The 19,997-nt window shown below is 35.0% G+C and overlaps 5 protein-coding genes and 1 non-coding gene across 6 annotated transcripts in view; all 6 read left to right on the top strand.

Moving 5' to 3' along the window:
• The first annotated feature begins 3,447 nt into the window (after positions 1 to 3,447).
• LOC104824216 (putative clathrin assembly protein At1g33340) lies at positions 3,448 to 4,362 on the top strand. The gene has a single exon (XM_010556224.1). It carries the CDS (start codon positions 3,448 to 3,450, stop codon positions 4,360 to 4,362), a length of 915 nt encoding a protein of 304 aa, XP_010554526.1.
• A 1,043-nt stretch (positions 4,363 to 5,405) lies between these two features.
• Positions 5,406 to 7,502, top strand: LOC104811635 (ferritin-4, chloroplastic-like). The gene is made up of 8 exons (XM_010538431.2): positions 5,406 to 5,828; positions 6,021 to 6,104; positions 6,194 to 6,254; positions 6,335 to 6,422; positions 6,613 to 6,674; positions 6,874 to 6,939; positions 7,068 to 7,131; positions 7,270 to 7,502. Exons 1-8 carry the CDS (start codon positions 5,512 to 5,514, stop codon positions 7,320 to 7,322), a joined length of 795 nt encoding a protein of 264 aa, XP_010536733.1. The 5' UTR covers positions 5,406 to 5,511; the 3' UTR covers positions 7,323 to 7,502.
• Positions 7,503 to 7,728: 226 nt separating this feature from the next.
• Positions 7,729 to 7,801, top strand: TRNAK-CUU. Its single transcript has one exon. It is a non-coding gene; the product is annotated as a tRNA-Lys (tRNA).
• A 1,814-nt stretch (positions 7,802 to 9,615) lies between these two features.
• LOC104811553 (uncharacterized protein At5g39865-like) lies at positions 9,616 to 10,332 on the top strand. Its single transcript, XM_010538312.2, has one exon. The coding sequence runs from the start codon at positions 9,616 to 9,618 to the stop codon at positions 10,330 to 10,332; it is 717 nt and encodes a 238-aa protein (XP_010536614.2).
• Positions 10,333 to 14,304: 3,972 nt separating this feature from the next.
• LOC104811464 (probable inactive receptor-like protein kinase At3g56050) lies at positions 14,305 to 17,557 on the top strand. Its single transcript, XM_010538199.2, has 6 exons — positions 14,305 to 14,659; positions 14,756 to 14,813; positions 15,141 to 15,565; positions 15,939 to 16,129; positions 16,229 to 16,361; positions 16,748 to 17,557. Exons 1-6 carry the CDS (start codon positions 14,551 to 14,553, stop codon positions 17,326 to 17,328), a joined length of 1,497 nt encoding a protein of 498 aa, XP_010536501.1. The 5' UTR covers positions 14,305 to 14,550; the 3' UTR covers positions 17,329 to 17,557.
• Positions 17,558 to 18,514: 957 nt separating this feature from the next.
• The window catches only part of LOC104811372 (UTP--glucose-1-phosphate uridylyltransferase 3, chloroplastic-like), a 6,353-nt gene continuing 4,870 nt past the window's right edge, over positions 18,515 to 19,997 (top strand). The window contains exon 1 of the mRNA XM_010538079.1: positions 18,515 to 19,339. Coding sequence (XP_010536381.1) covers positions 18,591 to 19,339 — 749 coding nt within the window. The 5' untranslated portion in view covers positions 18,515 to 18,590. The remainder of the gene's footprint in view (positions 19,340 to 19,997) is intronic.

Below are 19,997 nucleotides of genomic sequence, written 5' to 3'. Positions count from 1 at the left end.
ATATATATATATATAGAGAATTTATTCGAGTGTTTATAAATGCATGCATATATATATATATATATATATTCTTATACAGTTCATAAATACATGCACATATATATATATGTATGAACAATGCGAGTGGACCTATATTAGGATCATAATGTCTCTAATTTTATGTTTTCTGTTGTTATACAATCATTATATTTTAAGAGTGATAATTCATGTTTCATTTAACGTTAAAGTGTATAGAGATTGCGATTTAGTAATGTTATCTAAAAACCAAAAAAATAGAAATATAATGAATCGGAGATAAGAAAAGGTAATACTAAACGAAAAATAAACCAAATTAAAAAAAAAAAAGCAAACGTGTGTATAAGATATGTGTATGCATGCATATATATAGAGAGAGAGAGATGGAGATTTAACAAATGTTATGCAGAAGATAAAAATATAATGAGAACAAATCTAAGATTTGAAAATATTGTTTTTGTTAAGGAAAAGATAGAAAACTATGAAAGAGATGCAAGAATATATATAGAGTTTTTCGTTAAGAATTGAAGTTAATGAGATCTAAAAGATATGTTTAAATAAATTTAAAGTACATGTATCAAATTGATAAATTGAATATGTTATTATGTATATATTCAAATTACTAAATAAATTAAATTTTAGATTCAATTAATTTATATATTCATCTAGATTTAAGCTTCCATTGTAATTACATTTAAACTTTTTTTATATTTTCAAAATTTTCATAATATTCAGATTCAAACAATATTTGTTTTAATTTAATTTATTATACTTCATTTGATATGAAAGGATTCATTTAAAAAAATAATAGGACAGTATTTTTTTCTCAACATGCCTCTTTCCCGGAGAACAATTATACTTTTTAAAAAATTAAATTATTCAAATTCAAACAATATTTATAATTATATACGAAAGGAGTAATTCTAGATAAATTAATTTAATTTATTATACTTCTTTGGATGAGATAGAGAAAAAACCAAAACATAGTAAAAATAAAATATCTAAATCTGATAAAATGGTGAAAATTTAAATCCTAATTTTTTATAAAAGTTTACTTAGGGAAATATGAAGAGAACCAAAATATAGTTTTTATAAAATCGAAGGGAAAAAACTTCAAAGTAATTAAACAGAAACATAACGAATTTGTATTATAATTTGTAATCATTGCTACGGATAATTTTTTTCAAGTAAATAATAATATTTTTTTTCAAAGCCACAACTGCAAAAACTTGATTATTTTAATTCAGTGATATAAATTTATGAAACAATATTGATTACTATTCATATTTATGATAAAAACTTTAATATAACTAATGATAATAATGGAAATATGTTAAATAATGATCAGTAAATCACAATGATATTCGAAAGAAGATATCTAAATAATGTGAAAATTAAAATAAAAAAATACCTTGTGTCCAAGTTTGACATCCACTTTTTGATCAGAATGACCAACAACCCTCATACTTGCAACTGTTCTGATTATCTAAAAAAAGTCTGGCGCACAACTATGAAAGGTTATGTATAGTAAGATTTTAAAAATTGCTAACACTAATAAATTGACATGTTTGATTGCTGATTATTGTGATGAAAATTAAAATCATGAAAAATCTAAAAATATAAATACGTGTAAATCTGACTATATATATATATAACTCTATTTTTATATACATAATAAAACGTATGTATAAGAGCGAGCATGCATATATAGAGAGAGATGGAAATTTAATAATATTATGTAGAATATAAAAATATAAAGAGAACAAACCTTGCTATTTGAAAATATTGTGTTTGTTAAGGGAATGGTAGAAAACTACGAAAGAGATGCAAGCATATATATAGTGTTTTTCATTAAGATTTGAAGTTAATGAGGTCTAAAAGATTTGTTGAAATAAATTTAAATTAGATGTATGAAATTGGTAAATTGAATTTGTTATTATGCATACATTCAAATTACTAAATAAATATAAATTTAGATTCCATTAATCTATATATATATTCAGATTCAAACTCCTAGTATAATTACGTTTAAAGTTTTTTTTTGGAAAATTGATATTCAGATTCAAACGTATTAATTTAATTTATTATAATTCAATTGAAAAGGATTCATTGTTTTTTCAAAGAAAGGCGGAATACTGGATGACCCGCATGAGATTGTCACATGGACTAGCGTCATGACTTGAATCTCATATGGCGGTTCCATGATTGGATCCTAAGACCTGAGATATCTACGGAATCCAACATGAGGAGTTGCGTGCTTTGAATACGTCAAACGTCCTTATAGGTTTTGATGCCCAAATTATAGGCCGCTTCTCCTAAGTCTTTCATAGAAAATTGTGTTTCTAGCCAAGATTTAAAGTCTTGAAAGATAGGAATGTTGTTCCATATGAATAATATATCATCCACATTCAAAACTAGAAATGTTGGTTTAGTGCTCTATGATGTACTGTTATGCGAGTTTTACTTAGATACATTTGATGTATTGACACTTTCTATAGTTTATGGATGAGTGTTTGATTCATTACGTATTGTGCATGCTTTAATATGTTATGAAATCCATGTATTGTTGTGAATTACGTAGGATATTTAATGCAAAATATTTGTTGTGTAAGGGAGGAAATGCATGCAAGTTGGCAATGTGGACTCTTAGTTTTCCCTCTTTTGCTCAATTGTGTAATTTGACATAATTAAACCCTCATCATTTTGTAACTTTACTTGTGAATATTTTTAACATCTCTATGACATTTGCCGTGTGGGTTTATTTTGATTATATTTTTTTACGTCTGTCCATTAAATTCTATCATTTATACATGGATATATTAAGCTTGATTCGCTTATTTGTAGACCGGTCCGATGTTCGGTTTATTTGAAATTAATTCAGTTTTATTTTTTATTTTTATCAATTCCCTCTCTAGTTCATCTCTATTTCTATTGGCCCTTTCAGTTTCACACACACACACACACACACACACACATATATATATATATATATGTGTGCAAGCTTCCACACCTTACAATTGCCCTAAACACTGAGAACCCGTCTTTTTTTTTTTTTCTAAGAATTTCGTTAAATTGAAGATGGTGAAAGACATGGGATCATGTTTGTGGGCTTGGGCCGAATTTTGATTAAATGGGCTAACAATTTTGACTTACAGGCCCAAGCCACTGTTACCTTGTTGCTTACGGCACGGGGAGGAGAAATCGTTCTCCTGTTTTCATGGGATTGTGCTTTTTCACGTTTCATTTAGGATTTATCAGAATCCTACTTCTCCAAATCCTTTTGAGATTTTATAATTATCATCTCTCTCTCTCTCCCTATCTATATATATATATATATACATGCACCCCTTATACATGCACTCCTACTTCGATTTCTTTTACATCTTGCAAAACCCTAAATCCTTCGACATATTTGCTTTCGCAAATATCGATATGGCTCGATTCGTTGGCCTTTTCAGGGACTTTTCATCCCTTTTCCTACAAAGTTCCGGCAACAACAGCGTTTCTTGTGACATCGAAGCCACGCTGATTCGAGCCACCAGACATCACCAGAGCCGGATGGATGATGTATCGATGGAGCGTTTACTCATCCATGTCTGTCTGCAACCAGAATCATCGGTCCCTTCTCTCGTGGACTGTATTTCTCGGCGTCTGGAGAAGACGAAGAACCGTCGAGTGGCCCTGAAAGCCCTTTTGCTCATTCACAGAATCCTCCGCTTTGACAGACGGATGCATATGGCACGCGCTGTTGACAGCCTTCAGCTGGATCGCTTCTGGTTCATGAAGAACGAGGATCCATCCTCCGTTTTTCTACGGAACTATGCAGCTCTTCTGAAGGAGAGAGCCGGGTGGACCCTGAACCAGTCAGACCACAGGCTTGAACCTGTCGTGAACCGATCAGAATCCGGTGTTGAACCGGCGGCTTTCCACGTCTTAACAAAGTGCCAATGGTTCGTAGAAAAGGTCTTGGCTTGCGCTCCGGTGAACGTCAAGCCTATAGACAACCTCGTCCTGGCAGCTCTCCGGACTGTCTTGGAAGAAAGTTTCAAGATTTACGAGACGTATACCGACGAGTTGAAGAATCTGTTCACCGTGTTCTTTGACCTATCCGAACCCGAAAGAACCCGAGCTTGCGGGATTCTGAGGGCGGCTTCTCAACAGTATCGAGATCTCCGCGGGTTCTACGAGAAGTGCAGGGAGAGTGCTGTGGACGCGAGCTTAGAGTATCCATCTGTGGAAGTAATCGACGTCGGATGCATAACTTCACTGGAGGAATTCACGAGCGCCACTTCTGTCCGTACGAGCAACAGTTTCCATACTAAATTTTCTAGTAGAATTTTTCGTTAGAGATTAATTAATTAGACTATACTTTGCATTCGAATTACGTAACAGAAACACATTTTTTTTCTTAATGGAGTTTAATTTTTCGTATGTTTTATCATTTATTTTTTTTTAGAAAGTGTGAGATCGGAATCAAAATTTTACTATGCAATGGTTTTTTTTTTAACCTTTCATGGATTATCATGAATCAATCCAAAGACCTCCGCAATTTACGATTGCTCTGCGAAATTATCTTATTTTTATATATATTTTCGTTAAATTGATAAATACGAATTTTTTAATTACGCAAATATATATATATATATATATATGTGTGTGTGATAGAATGGTAATTAATGTTAAAGATGAAAATAAAATCAGAAATAATGAGATAAGTGAAAAATCTCATTGGATGGGATTTTGAAAAGATCCGCCACATTTATTGTTATTGAATCTGTATTAAATGATTTTGTTTGCAACTATTAAAATTTGTAAAACAAAAGGTTTCATCAATTAAGAAAAAATTCAACCCAATACGAAAAAAAAAACTTAATTCGTTTTGGGATCAATTTCGATTCAAATTAAATAATAAAGTTCTTTTTTAATCCATAATTTTTTTTGTTTCGTTTATATTTTTTTATTGTTTATTAGGAATATAATTTCTGTTGAAACTAATTTGAAATTGGTAGTCAGAACACCGAAATAAGATTCAGATTAATTTTTTTAGATAAATGTTTTGATTAATAAAAATTAAATTCGAATCGAAATAAAAAAAACTAACCGTATTCTAATAAAAAAATAAATGATTTTATTTATTTTTTCAAATTCTAAGAAAAAACCAAACTCAAAGTGCATATTATTCTAAAAAAGAAAACAGAGAAAAGGCAAAATTTGAAATGAAATTCATATCCCAAACGAATACACGAATATCCACGAAGATGGTTGTTATATAACGTGCCTGCCACGCGCCTGTACCTATCTTTACATTCTTAGCCGTCCACGTGTCGGCCATCCATCGCATCATCATCCATCCCTGCCCCCTTTCGTTTTCCTCCTCGACCACCGCCACCACTCGCCTTCCACTAAAAAGTAAAACCCTCTTTGATTCCTCCCATTTTCTCGGCCTGGAAAACTTTCCACTGCTTCTCGGGAAAATTTCATTCAGAGAACGAGAAAATGCTTCTCAAGGCCGCTTCTGCTTTCTCACTCAACATCCATGGAGAAAAGAAGGATATCTCTCCTTTGCTCTCCTCCATTTCGTCCGCCACTGGTTTCTCGTCGAATCTTCGGATTTCTTCTGGAAGATCCTTGAACCAGTCGTTTGTCGTTCGCGCTTCCAAGGGCTCCACTACTCGCACATTGGCTGGCGTCGTTTTCGAACCGTTCGAGGAGGTGAAGAAGGAGCTCGATCTCGTCCCCACCGTTCCTCAGCTCTCGCTCGCTCGGCAGAAGTACTCCGACGAGTGTGAAGCCGCCGTAAATGAGCAGATCAAGTAGGGTTTTCTCGTTTCTTTTTCTGTATCCATGCTCTTCAAGGTTTCTAAATCTGCATTTCATCGTATTGATTGTTATGGGCGAGAGATTCGTGTTGTAATATTTTTTTTTTTGATAATCCGGAAGATTCGTGTTGTATGTTGGTTGGATAGTGAAGTTTTGGTTGGTTTCTGTGATGATTCTTACTGCAGCGTTGAATACAACGTCTCTTATGTGTACCACGCCATGTACGCCTACTTCGATCGGGACAACGTTGCGCTTAAGGGTCTCGCCAAGTGAGTTTCTGCGAGACGCTGAAGGTTTCAGAGTGTGAATTCCTTATAATGTCGATTTTGGCTGGTTATAATCAGTTGGTCGCTGACAGGTTTTTCAAGGAATCGAGTGAAGAGGAGAGAGAGCATGCCGAGAAGTTGATGGAGTATCAGGTTCTGGGAGAATCCCTAGCGAACGATTGCCTTCTGTGCCATTGTGACATGATCTCATGTTCGCTTTTCATGATCTGCAGAACAAACGTGGCGGGAGAGTCAAGTTGCAGTCGATTGTGATGCCCCTTTCAGAATTCGATCATGTGGAGAAAGGAGATGCTTTGTATGGTAAGCTCACTCTAGTTCTAGAGATCCAAAGTTTTTCATCAGAAGTGAATGAGTAGGAAACTTGACTGAGATTCTCGAATGTAAATTCGCTTCAAAGACGACGCATGAGGAAATCTATGCCAAGAGAAATACTCTTCTGTCTACGTTGTGTTGTTACTGAAATCTATAACTGCTGCTTCTTTGGGTTCAGCTATGGAGTTGGCTCTGTCTCTGGAGAAACTAACAAATGAAAAGCTCCTAAACGTGCACAGCGTAAGACCCAACTCTCCTTTGTTCCATTCCCTGACATTGAAGCTTCCAACAAGTTATGGACTTCCACTCTATGAATCTAGGAGAGAGTATACTATAGTTTAACATCCACAGCTTGAAAGCATTACTCTCCCTCCAATAATGGTTTTCTTCATCAAGTTATTGAAGCTTGAACTTATTCATGATAAATTTGGTAAAACAGGTGGCGTCGAAGAAGGACGATGTCCAGTTGGCTGATTTCATCGAGAGCGAGTTTCTGGGCGAGCAGGTAATGCCGCCTAATGTTGGTTTTTTATGGTATAGTAGTGGCAGAGACATGCTAGGATCCGATCCAAGCTGTCTTAACTTGTAACCATTTCCTCATTATCAAAAGAATTTAAATAAACCCACTTGCAGGTCGAAGCCATTAAGAAGATCTCAGAGTATGTTGCTCAACTCAGAAGACTCGGCAAAGGACACGGTACCCGAATCTTTTATATATATATATATATATATATAACTACTTCATTATAAAAACATCTATGATATCGTCACTTCTTCGACATTATGCTTGGTCCGATTAAATTTATAATCCGAAATGTCTTGGTGGGTCCTTCAGGAACTTGGCATTTTGATCAAATGCTTCAAGAAGAGCAAGCCGCCGCCGCTTGATGATGCGTTTGGGGGCCTTGTATGTCTCCTGTTTGGATTCCTTAAAAAAGTGTTTTTTTTTAAATCTCGGATTATTATAATTTCGAGTTTTAGACTTCAGCAACTTTGAAGATGTGTTTCTGAGGAAAAATTGCGGATCTTTGGGACGTCAATCTTACATTTTGGATGATTTATTTTCAAGCGCACGTTATAGAATATGGCCTGAAATGTTTAGTCAAGCTTAAAATTAGCGAGGAGAGAACCGCATGTGTTAATCATATAACGTGCATTTGTCAATTTGCCTCTTGAGTATTCGGAAAGTTATTTTTGGATGTCATAATTTAATTTAATTAAATACACGTAATTGTATTTCAATTTGAATTAATATTAGAAATTAAATAAAATGATCTTCTGCTAACCGACAACTGCCCGTCTAGCTCAGTTGGTAGAGCGCAAGGCTCTTAACCTTGTGGTCGTGGGTTCGAGCCCCACGGTGGGCGCTGTTATAGCTTTATCTTTTTTTGTGTGTGTGTATTTTAACCGAGACTGCAACGATTTAGAAGAGGTTAGTTATCTTTCCAGTGCCTTGGCATTCATGGCAGTCTCTTAGCCAAAAGAATCTGCCAATTCGCCTTCAAAACCACAGCTCAGCTCCTGGGAGTGGGGACCACAACTTTCCCGAGAAACAAACAGAAAGACGCTCCTTGCAATTCAATGGTAACTAACTATCCCATCAACCATATCGATGGGATATTTTCTCTTTTGATAATGTAAAATTTATCCAATTTCGATCCAATTATATTTTTTTAAAGGGTCGTCAAAGTTGGTGTCAAATTAGGTCCAAAGTTCGGCCCGAATCCATTCAAAAAATATCGAATTTTGGACCTAAGTTTTTTGAGTGAAAAAAAAAATCTTAGATTTATAAAGAAATTGTTCGGACTAATTCAATTTGATCCAATCTGATTCGTGTTCAAAGTCTATAAAATAGAGTTTGCGACTGGTTATGGTTATATAGGCCTAAAAAAATCAGGTCGATATAAACTTGAATCCAAAACCCTCAGACCCAATGCAAATTCATGTCGGATCAGATTGGGTTGGCCTGATTGATACCTTAATAAAAGTTTATACATTTTGTTTTTGAATTTCTTTTCTTCTTAAAATACACTTAACGGTTTTGACTTTTGACTGAATTATGTTGATTGATTTTTTTTTTTGTAATGGTGGATAGTTTTGTTCGTTTAGTTGAAACCGAATTTTATGACACATAGTCAAACTGCATCAAATATAAAAATTGAACATATATAATTTTTTAAAGAATAAATTAATTTCTAATCAAATATAAAAATTAGAAAAACAAAAGTTATTTTTAAAAGATAAGTATTTTTAAGGATAAAATCAAATCCAAATTAAAATGAAACCGAATATAAAATAACATTTAAATTGGTATAATTTTCTAACAAGGGCAAAAAAATCCAGAATGGTCAAACATAATCAGAATCGAAAATAGAAAAATAAAATTTTATACCACATTATAATCTGAGGGTATAATAGGAAAATAAGTGTTTCCGATATATAAGTTTCTTTATGTGTAAACTACAAAAAAAAAAAAAAAAAAAAGAGGCCAACTTGCTTCCCATCCTAACCGGGCGAACCGGAAAAAAAATAATCAATATCATTTTTGAATTGAACTGTTATTTTTTTTAAATAACTGTATTTTTAGAAGATCGAATAAATCGAAAATGAACCAAATATTAAAAAATCCAAAAAAAAACTAAAAGAGTAATTTTTTAAATTAATAATTTTTCCTAACCGAATCAAAATCAAACCAAAACACATTATAATAATCGAATGATATAAAATTTTAGACCGAATTATCCAAACCGAAGTAGTCCACCTACTACAATATGTTATAGGGCCTTTGATTTAATTATTGATGGTTTAAATATTTTATGAAAATCATGAAATATTTTCTAATATAATTATGTTTTTGTAATATCTGTAAATTATATATATTCTATATTCGACCGAAATGATTGGGACAAGGTTTTGACCGGGATACAATTCTACCAAAGTGATTATGTCCCACTGTTTTTCCATTGGCTTTTTTTTTTATGACTCGTGGTTTTCTCCCTTCGTATTTTTATATAAATATCAAGTGATTTTCCCAATATCGAGAAAAAAAAGTTTCCCAATATTTTTTTATTTTTTGTTTTACTGCCTCCTCTCAGTTACCGACCCTCTCCACCTCCGCACCCTGTAGAAATTTCCGGCGATCTACGCCGCAATTTCTCTTTTCCCGATGTTAACTGCGTGGATGCGGCCGCATCGGCGGCATCAATACGGCCCGGCGGAGGACTCTTCGAGATATCCGAAGCATTACTCCTGCACTTCCTTCAAAGACATTCAGGATCTCCTCAACGAAGATCCCATTTCTCTACCTGATTCCCCGCGACGCCCGTCACTTCTCCACCGCGCTCGGAGCTCCAGCGTGTACAGCCCACGCGCCGCCGCCGTCTCGTCCGGTATCTTCTCCGCCGTGGATATCCCCAACGCCGGACACGGCGGCGTGGTTCTCTACTTCACCAGCCTCCGAATCGTACGAAAGACCTTCGAGGAGTGCAGGACTGTTAGATCCATCCTTCGTGGGTACCGGATCCAGATCGACGAGAGAGATCTGTCGATGGATTCGAAATTCCAGGACGAGCTGCAGGAGATCTTCGGGACGAAGAAGGTGTCGCTGCCGAAGGTGTTCATCGGCGGAAGATACATCGGCGGAACGGAGGAGATCAAGCAGATGCAGGAGAGCGACGAGCTGATGAAGATGATCGGAGAACTAGAACCGTCGGATGGGACGTACGCCGGGATCTGCGGTGAGTGCGGAGGGCAGAGATTCGTTTTGTGCGAACTGTGCAATGGTAGCCACAAGATCTTCTCAAAGTATGGCTTCAAGAGCTGTACGGCTTGCAGCGTGTACGGTCTCGTCAGATGTCCGGCGTGTTTCCCGGCGTACCGGCGACGGACTTCGCCGTAGCTCCGGTGGAAAACAGGGAAATAAATTGTAAAAGGAACGAATTAGGTATAGGATCCAAGCTTCCGTAGGGATGGGCTTTGAATATTACAAGTAGACGAAGCAAAGTAGGAAAGATGCTGTTTAATTAAAGCCCATTACTATTGGATTCTCTGTACATATATCTCTAATATTGTTAAAGAAAATATATTTTACTAAAAATACAAATTACGAAAATATCTTTAATCTTTCTTGATTCTCTCGTTAAAAGGAATTAATCCTTATAAGAAATAAGGATAATAAAATTTAAATTTATCTTATTCTACGGGATCGGCAATCGGATCGGTTCGTATTAATTGGATTCGTTTAATTCAGATTTAGAATATTTATATTCGGATATATTATTTTAATCGGTTCGATTCGAATTTATCCAAATAAAAAATCGATAAAAAACTCAATCAATTATCTTTTACAAATTAAAAAAAAAAACATTCGTAATATACAGATATTATAAAACAATGCATATATCATTTTGTTATATACTATAATTATAAAACAATATCATTATACTAATTTTTCTAATTAGATTTAAAATATATTGTATATTAATTATAGATATATAGATGGATAAATAGTTATATTCGATTTATTCAAGTGTGGTTTATTCGGTTTATGATTATTTTAGATTTCAAAAAATCATAATCAAACCGTTATTTAATTTTAATCGATTCGGTTCGAATATATATCGGTCGGGTTTGATTCGGTTTTTTACTAACCTAAGCGTTTGCCCACCCCTGCTATCCTATAATCTCTAAGTACCAATAGAGGAAATATATTTTGGTCAAAGAAATGTTGAATACAGTTCTAATTTATCCTCATCCCAATATGCAAAACGATCCATTTTGGATTATATAATAAAAATATTTTTTATAATAGATAATTACCCATAACTCTCCATAATTTCCAAAATCTATATTGATTCAATAGTCACATTGCAGTATCCCATAGCTCCTTTCTTACCTGATCTATAAAATTGAATAGTTTAGGGTTTTTATAAAATATATTAACTAAATTTGAATAAAATATAAAAATATTTCGTCTTTTAACAAAATAAGACCATTCTAAATATTAATAGAATTTAAATCAAACAAAAAATTGATAGAAAGATTATAGTAATGCAAATAAAATATCTCAAAAAATAATCGAATCAACATATGTATCTTAGATATTCATCGACGTTTCTATACATGAAATCTATTACGGATAAAGCTTTGCAACCGTTCTAATTTTCTTTTAAAAAAAACTAAGTGTTTGGTGCACATTTATATATAATCCCAAAGTCATTTATCCATGCATGTCTTATGAACACTTCTCTTTCATATGACTGATACATTTTTTTTTTAAAAAAAGAGAAGATTCTTTGCAGAGGTATGAGAATTGAAGTAGTCAATGTGTCATCATGTAATTTATCTCAACCCTAAATGACGAACAAATTATATTTTACAAAAAAAAAATCATAAGAATACAAAAAGATCCAAGAAGAGACGACTTCCAACTTTTAGATAACACCATTCCTTTTTTTTTTTTTTATAATCCAAAATTTTATCTAAACTTTTGTACAACTATATCTTTAAAAAAAAACGAAAAAAAAAAACGGATGAATATTCTTACCAACATTTAGATTTAAATTCGAAAAAGTTCGAGTGAAGTCCGGGTGAAAAAGTTCGAACCCGTACTCAACCCGAGAGTGTCGAATTCGGATTCGGATCGTTCCTATTTTTTTCGGATCTAAACAACTAAGTATTTAATCCAACTCTATATATATCGAGTTCGGATCGAGTCGGATCGGGTCGGATGATTCCGTTCAAATCTTTTATATACACTTTTTTTTTATTAATTTTTTTAAAAAACAATTGGATTTTAGGATCAACACGAAATCCAATTTAAATCCGACACAAGAATCTAATTTTTTTTCGAGTCGATATATTTAGATCCAAAATCCGATATTTTTCGGTTAAGCTCGGATCGAACTTTGAACTTCAAACCAAAATTGACACCTCTATCAATTGAAATTTAAAACCCATCGGATACATAAAATTACATAACAATCAACAAAAAAAAACTGTAATGATATATGAAATTATTGGACTAAAACCGTGTAATCCGTAAGTTGTTTAATCTCAAGCTTAAATGGAATCGAAATCATGGAAAAAAAAGATACAATTAGGGGAAATAAAGAAAATAAAAAAAAAACACAATAAAAAAGGTCTTTCCCATAACCATCATCCCACATGGAGAAAATTAATTTCCACTCGGAGAAAGTCACAAGGAAGCAAACCCCCACGTTGAAGAGTCACAAGTTCCCCCACCTTCGCTTTTTTTTTGGTTCATCCAAAAAAAAGATGCTCATTAAAAAAAAAAATAATTCAACTTAATCATGCAACCATAAGAAGGCCCCACACATTCCTTCTCTATTTATTAGTAATAAAGTTTCTATTTTTATTGGTGTTCTCGCCAAAAATAAAAAACATTTATTATAAGTGCATATTAGGGGTGGACACGGGTCGAATACCCGAAAAAATTGAGAGATTTGGATTTGGATTTGGAAGACTCGGGTATTTAATTATAAGATTTGTTTCTAGAATTTGGTATTTACGAGTATCGGAGTACGGGTATCCGAAATAATAGTCGGGTATTCGCGGATATCCGGATCCAAATTTATTTAAGAAAAACAACAATAGTCATATATAAAAATTTCAAAAAATGAAGATATATTTATAAAAATTGATGAATTATGATAAAATATATGAGACAAAAGAGATAATAAGGGATAAATAATAATAAATTTATTTTTTTAATTAATATTAAAAAAATATGATATTATTTAATTTAAAATAATTATATTTTATAAAAATATTATATAAATATAAGATATAATTATTTATAATCATAATAGTCGGGTACCCGTGGGTATCCGGTTTTAAAAATTATATTATCCGGATTTGGATTCGGATTCACGGATATTGAAAAATCGGGATTTAGATTTGGATTTGAAAATTACGAGCACCCTAAAATCGGGTATCCGTGAGACGAATATCCGATTTTCGGGTATTTGTGCCCAGCCCTAGGGCATATTACGTTTTTGCTATTCGATTATTTTTTTCGAGGAATTAAATTCAATTAATTATGCCTCAATTTGGATTTATTTGTAATAATAAATATTATTTTTAAAATATTTATATTAGAATTGGATCGATTAATCTAGATAAAAAAATTATTCTTTTGAAGATAAAATTCAAACAATTTGATTTAAAATATCAATTTGTTACTCGGCTTTTTTTTTAAAAAAAAAAAAGAGTAGGAGAAAAAAATAGAAACCATTTTCTACGTTTTTTTTTAATGATAAAAGTCGTATCCATTTAAAAAAAACGCGCACACACACGAGTCCTTTTCGATGGGTTGGCGTTTTTTGCGTCTTTGAAGTGTCCGACATGGTCCACAGATTTCCATTAACTCCTTTGTACACTAAATTAAATTGTTACTATTATCTAATTTACATATTCAAGTTATTCAACATTTAGCTTTAATATGACACGTTTTTTCACCCATTTAATTGTCTTTTTTTTACGGTCAAACCTCTGAATTAAATCTTAGGCAACCCAATTAATATAAACTTTATATCTATTATTGATGAAAATAGTTTAAAAACATTCTCTCTTAAAAATTACCGTATAAATATACGGATTTTAAAAATTTACAAAAATATATAAACTTCGAGAATACCATTATAAATAAAGTTTTGCAAATATTTTTAGCGGATGTAGATTTATTACAATATTTTAAAAGTTTATATATTTTGTAGAAATTTCAAAGTACTGTTATTTTTTAAATTTTCTTTCTTTTAGCTAATAATAATAATAATAATAATAATAATAATAATAATAATAATAATAATAGGATTTTCGCCTATTTCTTCTCCGTCGGCCAAAGCACGGCACACGCGTTTTCAAAAAGGAACAAAAGGAGAAAAAAAAATGAGAAGTCATCTGATTCTGCTCAAGCCATGCGAGCTCAGAGCTTCTTCTGTTCTTCGTCTCCATAAGCTTCCTCTGATTTTTTTTGGTCTTCTGCTTCTGATTTCGGATCTCGGATTCAGATCGAACTCAGTTTGAATTAGCTTCCGCGTTTTCTGACTCGGTGTTCATCTCCCGCCCCTTGCTGTCTTCTCGCTTGCTTAGTCTCATGATGGATGAGAGCTGGAAATCTGTTCGATTAAGGTTACGAATGAGTTTCTCTGTGGCGTTTTTCGTGCTTTTGAGCTTCCGTTCGTGTTCTTCCTTGAACAATGAAGGTAGAGTTGTTTTCCTTTTGTCTACTTGGTTGCCGCGAAACATAAGCAAATTCCTGAGGAATTTTCCTTTTCCTGTGTTTCTCTTTTGATTTCCAGGGCTAGATCTTCTGAAATGCAAAGAAAGGGCGGTGAAAGATGGAGTAGCTGCTGATTCGTAAGTATCAGCTCCGAATTTTCCGTGATTTTTTGGTCGCTGACGGCTTTGAATGTCCATTTTATCTTTTGGTTATTTTACTGTACTTGTTTGGAAATGTTCGACGCAGTAGCTAGTTTGATTAAGATCTATGTTGACTTGAGATTTTACGACTTCAATCACACAAGATTTTAGGTTACTTGATCGACTTGAAACGTGCATAAATTTCTTTGACAATCCCCATCGCATGACCATTTTTTTTATATCTTTCTTTTTGTTTCCCGCTTGATAGCACATTTCCTTGCCATCTATGCTCAATCCTGATTTCTTTCTCCGTTTATTTCGTAGGAGAACTGCCGGTTTTCACAGGAAACTAATTGGTCGTTTCTATAACCCGTACACTGCTTTGGCTAACAACCGTCCCGTGGCAACTCTCGCTCCACCGGCATCCTCGGCACCTTCTCCGGCACCTATTGCTAAAAGACCTGCTCCATTGCCTAGGGTGCGGACGAAATCCCATAAAGACGATGTTTCTGCTCCATCTCCTTCTGTGCCTCAGATAAAAGAAACCCCCCAAACAGATTCTTCCAGTCCAAGAAGTTCTGCATCTTCTTCAGACAAAAAGATTCCTGTAGTCGCTGGCTGCATAGGTGCTGCTGTTTTTCTTATCCTCTTAGCTTCCGGTGTATTCTTTTTCAGAAGCAAGGCAGGGAAATCTGTGAATCCTTGGCGTACAGGTCTTAGCGGACAACTTCAGAAAGCATTCGTAACTGGTGAGTATTTCTTCCTCATTGGTGCAATATAGAGTAGAATTCTTGGTTCTGAAATTGAAATTTAGCTAACCTTATGTATTCTAGTTTTGGTCCGCTTCAGAAATTTTCAATTTCTGACAACAATGATTGTGAAAGACGTTTCAGTGTCAAAAAGTCCTATTTAGTTTCTAGCATTCAGCCTGCATTGGACCTCCCCATATTCAGCATTGATTCCTTTGTCCAATCAGCTTGATTATTGGATTTATAATAGGAGTTGATGAACTAAGTTAATTACTGTGAAATCCACATTTCATGATTGCTAATCGTTTTATCTATAGCCTGTAGAATGCTGCTTAACTACCCTACTTGTTTCGGTTCACATTTTGGTACTCAGGTGTTCCAAGACTCAAAAAATCCGAGATCGAAGCTGCATGCGAAGATTTCAGTAATGTCATCGGCTCCTGCCCCATCGGCACATTGTTCAAAGGGACACTATCGAGCGGGGTGGAAATAGCTGTGGCATCTGTTGCTGCTTCGTCTGCCAAGGACTGGAAGGAAAACGTGGAAATGGAGTTCAGGAAGAAGGTATTTCGGGTCAACCAATTTCCCGGTTCCCTTCTATTCATAGTTGTTTTCTCTGTTTTTACCGAACCCTTACCGTCTAACGTTTTTGTAAATTTTCAGATCGAAACGTTATCGAAGATTAACCACAAGAATTTTGTAAACCTTCTTGGGTACTGCGAGGAAGATGAACCTTTCACCAGGATCATGGTCTTTGAATATGCTCCAAACGGATCACTTTTCGAGCATCTACACTGTAAGTACAAAGCTCAAGACTGTCTACTGAAACATATAATCACCGTAGAGAAAGGGAAACTCCCATACATTGTTAAAACATTATAAAACAAAAATATACATGAATTTCTAATCTACCAGGAAAATATACCAATTAGTCAAACACTGCCGATTTCCTACGCACAAGGATTAACCCGGTGTAGAAAATTGGTAGCATTGGACTAATTTTGGTGTATTTTTTTTTTTATGAAAGATTTAAAATTCATGTATTTTTTTCATAATATTTTAACAAATTGGTGTGTGTGTGTGTATATATATATATCGAATTCTCCCTAAAGAAAATCTTAGTTGGCTTGTTTTTTTTCCTTCTCTTCAAGATCTAAACTGAAGGCTATATTTGTTTTGCAGTTAAAGAATCCGAACACTTGGACTGGGGAATGCGGCTAAGAATAACGATGGGCATAGCGTATTGCCTCAACTATATGCACCAACTCGACCTGCCTGTCGCCCACAGCAACCTCGTCTCATCAACGATTCACCTCACCGAGGATTACGCCGTCAAAATCGCAGACTTTAGTTTCGGGAACCAACAATGCCCCTCGGCGAAAGAGAATAGTGCGAATGCTCTCATCGATTCACGGGCCTCGGTCCCAACCTTAGAAGACAACGTTTACAGCTTCGGAGTTCTACTTATCGAGATGATGACGGGAAAACTCTCGGACTCGGAGGATAGCGGGCTTGCGGGTTTCTCGAGGGGAGAGATTCTAAGAGAGATGGCAGATCCGACGCTCGAATCTTTTGATGGTGAGAAGTTTGAGAAGATAGGCGAAGTGATCAAGTCTTGTGTCGAGACCGACCCGAGGGAGAGACCGGCAATGAGAGATGTGGTGACGAGGTTGAGAGAGATCACGGGGATTTCCCCCGACGACGCCATCCCGAAACTGTCGCCGCTCTGGTGGGCGGAGCTGGAGGTCATGTCGACGGCCTGAAGAGTCTCTTTCCCACCAAAACTGTAAGTAATTTCAGAAATGTGATGACGAGTTTTGAGTGCTCTTGTTGTAGCTAGTGAAATCCATAAGAAGTTGTTTGTTGCTGTTCTCAGTATACATATTGCGTGTGTGTGTGTATACACGTGCACCTATATACACACACACGTACATATATATATATATATATACTAGTGTATATAACGACCGGAAATCAGGTAAATTTGATCCATCTAGCTCTAAACCAAATGTGTACGCAACCGTTGTACTCATTTTTTTGTTTGTGCAATCGTATCAATCAATTGTTTTGCAATTTTAGTGATAATATATATATCTATATATATGTACACACACATATATATATATATTTGCGCATTGCATACACATCTCCCAATTATGGACCCAAGAATAGCCCAAGTCATCACTCTGTTCTTCTTTTTCTCCCTAAATGGCATTATTATGCTTATGATTGTATTAAACAAATATGAAAATTAAAAATAAAAAATTGCAAAAGTTGACGAAAGAGGAAATATTTATGAAGTTTGAAGCGGAATGTACACACATTTATAAAGTTGAAAGAGGAAACATTTTATCCAGTTGAGTATTTTGTTTCTGGGTAGAAGGATTCACCATTTTACTTTTTCAAATATTAATATCTAAATACCAGGCGTTTTAATATTTCAAATCTCTGTAGTATTTGTAACCTTTTGTAAAATTTATATCGATCAGAATTTTATATTATTTTTATTTGTATTTTCGAATTTAACTTTTGTTCAAATATTTCGAAGTTTTAATTTTTATTTATTTTATATTTGACTAGTGTTATATCTCTTATATTATTTTAGGTTTAAAAAATTATATCTCAAGAATAATTTTTTAAATCAAATATAATAACATGGCTTTATGTGTTTGAATTTACGTATTAGAAATGTCATACATCTAAATAATAAAGGAATATTAAAACTCCGTGAAAAGCGTGCAGAAAAAAAAAACTATGAGTGAATTGTGCCAAAAAATAAACGGATAAAATAGTGTAATCCAAGCGGGCAAATCTCGGCCGTTGGATTGAAGATCACATCGCATGAGACCACAGCAATCCGTCAGAGTTTTTTTTTTGGTTTGGAACCAAAAAAAAAAATCTCGTCGTCCTCAGGAAGGTATATGCTTTCAGTATTCTCCACTTATCCCTCCTTGGGGTCCTCTTCCCCTTCTCTTCAAATTCTCCTCCTCTCCCTCCTTCCTCTCTCTCACCTCTCTCCTCCGCCATGGCCCCTCAGGCTTCTCCTTTCCTCCATCACCATTCCCACAAGCTCTTCTTCTTCTCTTGTCCCTCCTCTTCCTCCTCCTTCTCCCGTTTCCATCACAGGAAACCACTCGTCTCTCTCCCCTCCTCTTCCACTTCTTCGTCTTTGTCATCATCTTCTGCGTTTTCGACACTCTCTTTGTTCTCGGAGTTTCCGTACAGGGAGCGGCGCTGTTCTTACCAGGTTACGCGCGTGTCGACGGCGCCGGTGGAGTACGCGACTCCTACTCCGCCGGAATCCGACGATTTTCTATCGGAAATCGCTCGGCTCAAATCTCTCCGCTCGAAACTAGCCGTTTCGAGGGAATTACACCAGAAGGACGCTGTCATTGACGCCGATTCCAGAGTCCGTCGATTCTTCACCGAGAATCGCGGCGGTTTCGCTGAGGTTTTGGGTTCGATTGGATTGAATTTGAGAGAGATGTTCCTCGCCAAGTGTTTGGTCGCGGCGGGGCAAGAACACGCGCTTTCTCTCGGGTACGAGGAGGCGTTCGGGGAAGCGGAGGAGTATTCGGTGAGAAGTTCGGTGAAGAACGCGCTTTACGCGTTGGTGGAGATGATAGAGAGATTCGACATTAACAGCAATGGCGTCGAGGCTAGAAGAGAACATGGTGTGGTCCTAAGTGCCGAAGAGGTTGGTCGTTTGAGGAAGTTCTTGAAGTTCCTGGAAGATGTTGAACAGTTCTATGACTGCATTGGTGGAATCATCGGGTAAAATTCCTATCTTTTGTTGAAAATTTGAATATTAAAGAGTTCAAGTCAAGGAACTAAAGGGAATCGCTTTATCTTCACGTTACTTTGAATTGCATTGAAGTGATGAGCTGTTGTGTTATCAAAGTTGGAATTATGGAAACTATAGAGAGACCATTTCTCACACTCTTGAAGGAAAAAAGAAAAGAAAAGGGCCCAGAAAATAGGCTGAGTGTGCAGTGATTGATTTCCTCTGCTGTCTTATTTTGTGATTCTTGTTTGGTAATCACTCTTGGGGCTGAATGGAAATAGATGTTCAATGTAGTTAGGCTTTCACGTTGATCCAAAGGAGTAATCTTTTTTGGACGGAGTGAAATCTTTCGTCCATATCCTTTTGTAATGTAAGAGTTTTTGTTCCATCAAATAGTGAAAGAGCCGTGGGATGCAAGATTTTGTATGTGTTCCGAAACTGAAGGTTTTAGTATGTAGCATACAGTTTTATGGTTCTGAATTCTATGATCATTAGTCTACTCGTCCTGTCTGGTAAAGTATTGGCCAAGCAGACAAAAGTAAAACAGGTTCTTCATGTGTTCAGGTCGAAAATTTATGGAGACTAAACCTCGTTTTCTTATCTGATATATGCAAAAGATTTTGCCTTTCTGGTTGTGGTCTTCCTGCT

This window comes from Tarenaya hassleriana, unplaced genomic scaffold, assembly GCF_000463585.1.
Source record: "Tarenaya hassleriana unplaced genomic scaffold, ASM46358v1 Cleome1, whole genome shotgun sequence".
In the NCBI taxonomy this organism is placed as follows: Eukaryota; Viridiplantae; Streptophyta; class Magnoliopsida; order Brassicales; family Cleomaceae; genus Tarenaya; species Tarenaya hassleriana.
Note: the sequence above shows the minus strand (reverse complement) of the source record. Positions and strands in the feature narration are given on the sequence as shown.

Excerpts from the sequence above, each read along its gene's own strand:
- LOC104811635 (XM_010538431.2), top strand. The coding sequence starts at position 5,512 with ATGCTTCTCAAGGCCGCTTCTGCTTTCTCACTCAACATCCATGGAGAA. Across the intron at positions 6,105-6,193 it reads GCGCTTAAGGGTCTCGCCAA|GTTTTTCAAGGAATCGAGTG; the intron begins GTGAGTTTCTGC and ends GGTCGCTGACAG. Across the intron at positions 7,132-7,269 it reads AAGACTCGGCAAAGGACACG|GAACTTGGCATTTTGATCAA; the intron begins GTACCCGAATCT and ends TGGGTCCTTCAG.
- LOC104824216 (XM_010556224.1), top strand. The coding sequence starts at position 3,448 with ATGGCTCGATTCGTTGGCCTTTTCAGGGACTTTTCATCCCTTTTCCTA.
- LOC104811553 (XM_010538312.2), top strand. The coding sequence starts at position 9,616 with ATGCGGCCGCATCGGCGGCATCAATACGGCCCGGCGGAGGACTCTTCG.
- LOC104811464 (XM_010538199.2), top strand. The coding sequence starts at position 14,551 with ATGATGGATGAGAGCTGGAAATCTGTTCGATTAAGGTTACGAATGAGT. Across the intron at positions 14,814-15,140 it reads GATGGAGTAGCTGCTGATTC|GAGAACTGCCGGTTTTCACA; the intron begins GTAAGTATCAGC and ends TTTATTTCGTAG. Across the intron at positions 15,566-15,938 it reads TCAGAAAGCATTCGTAACTG|GTGTTCCAAGACTCAAAAAA; the intron begins GTGAGTATTTCT and ends TTTGGTACTCAG.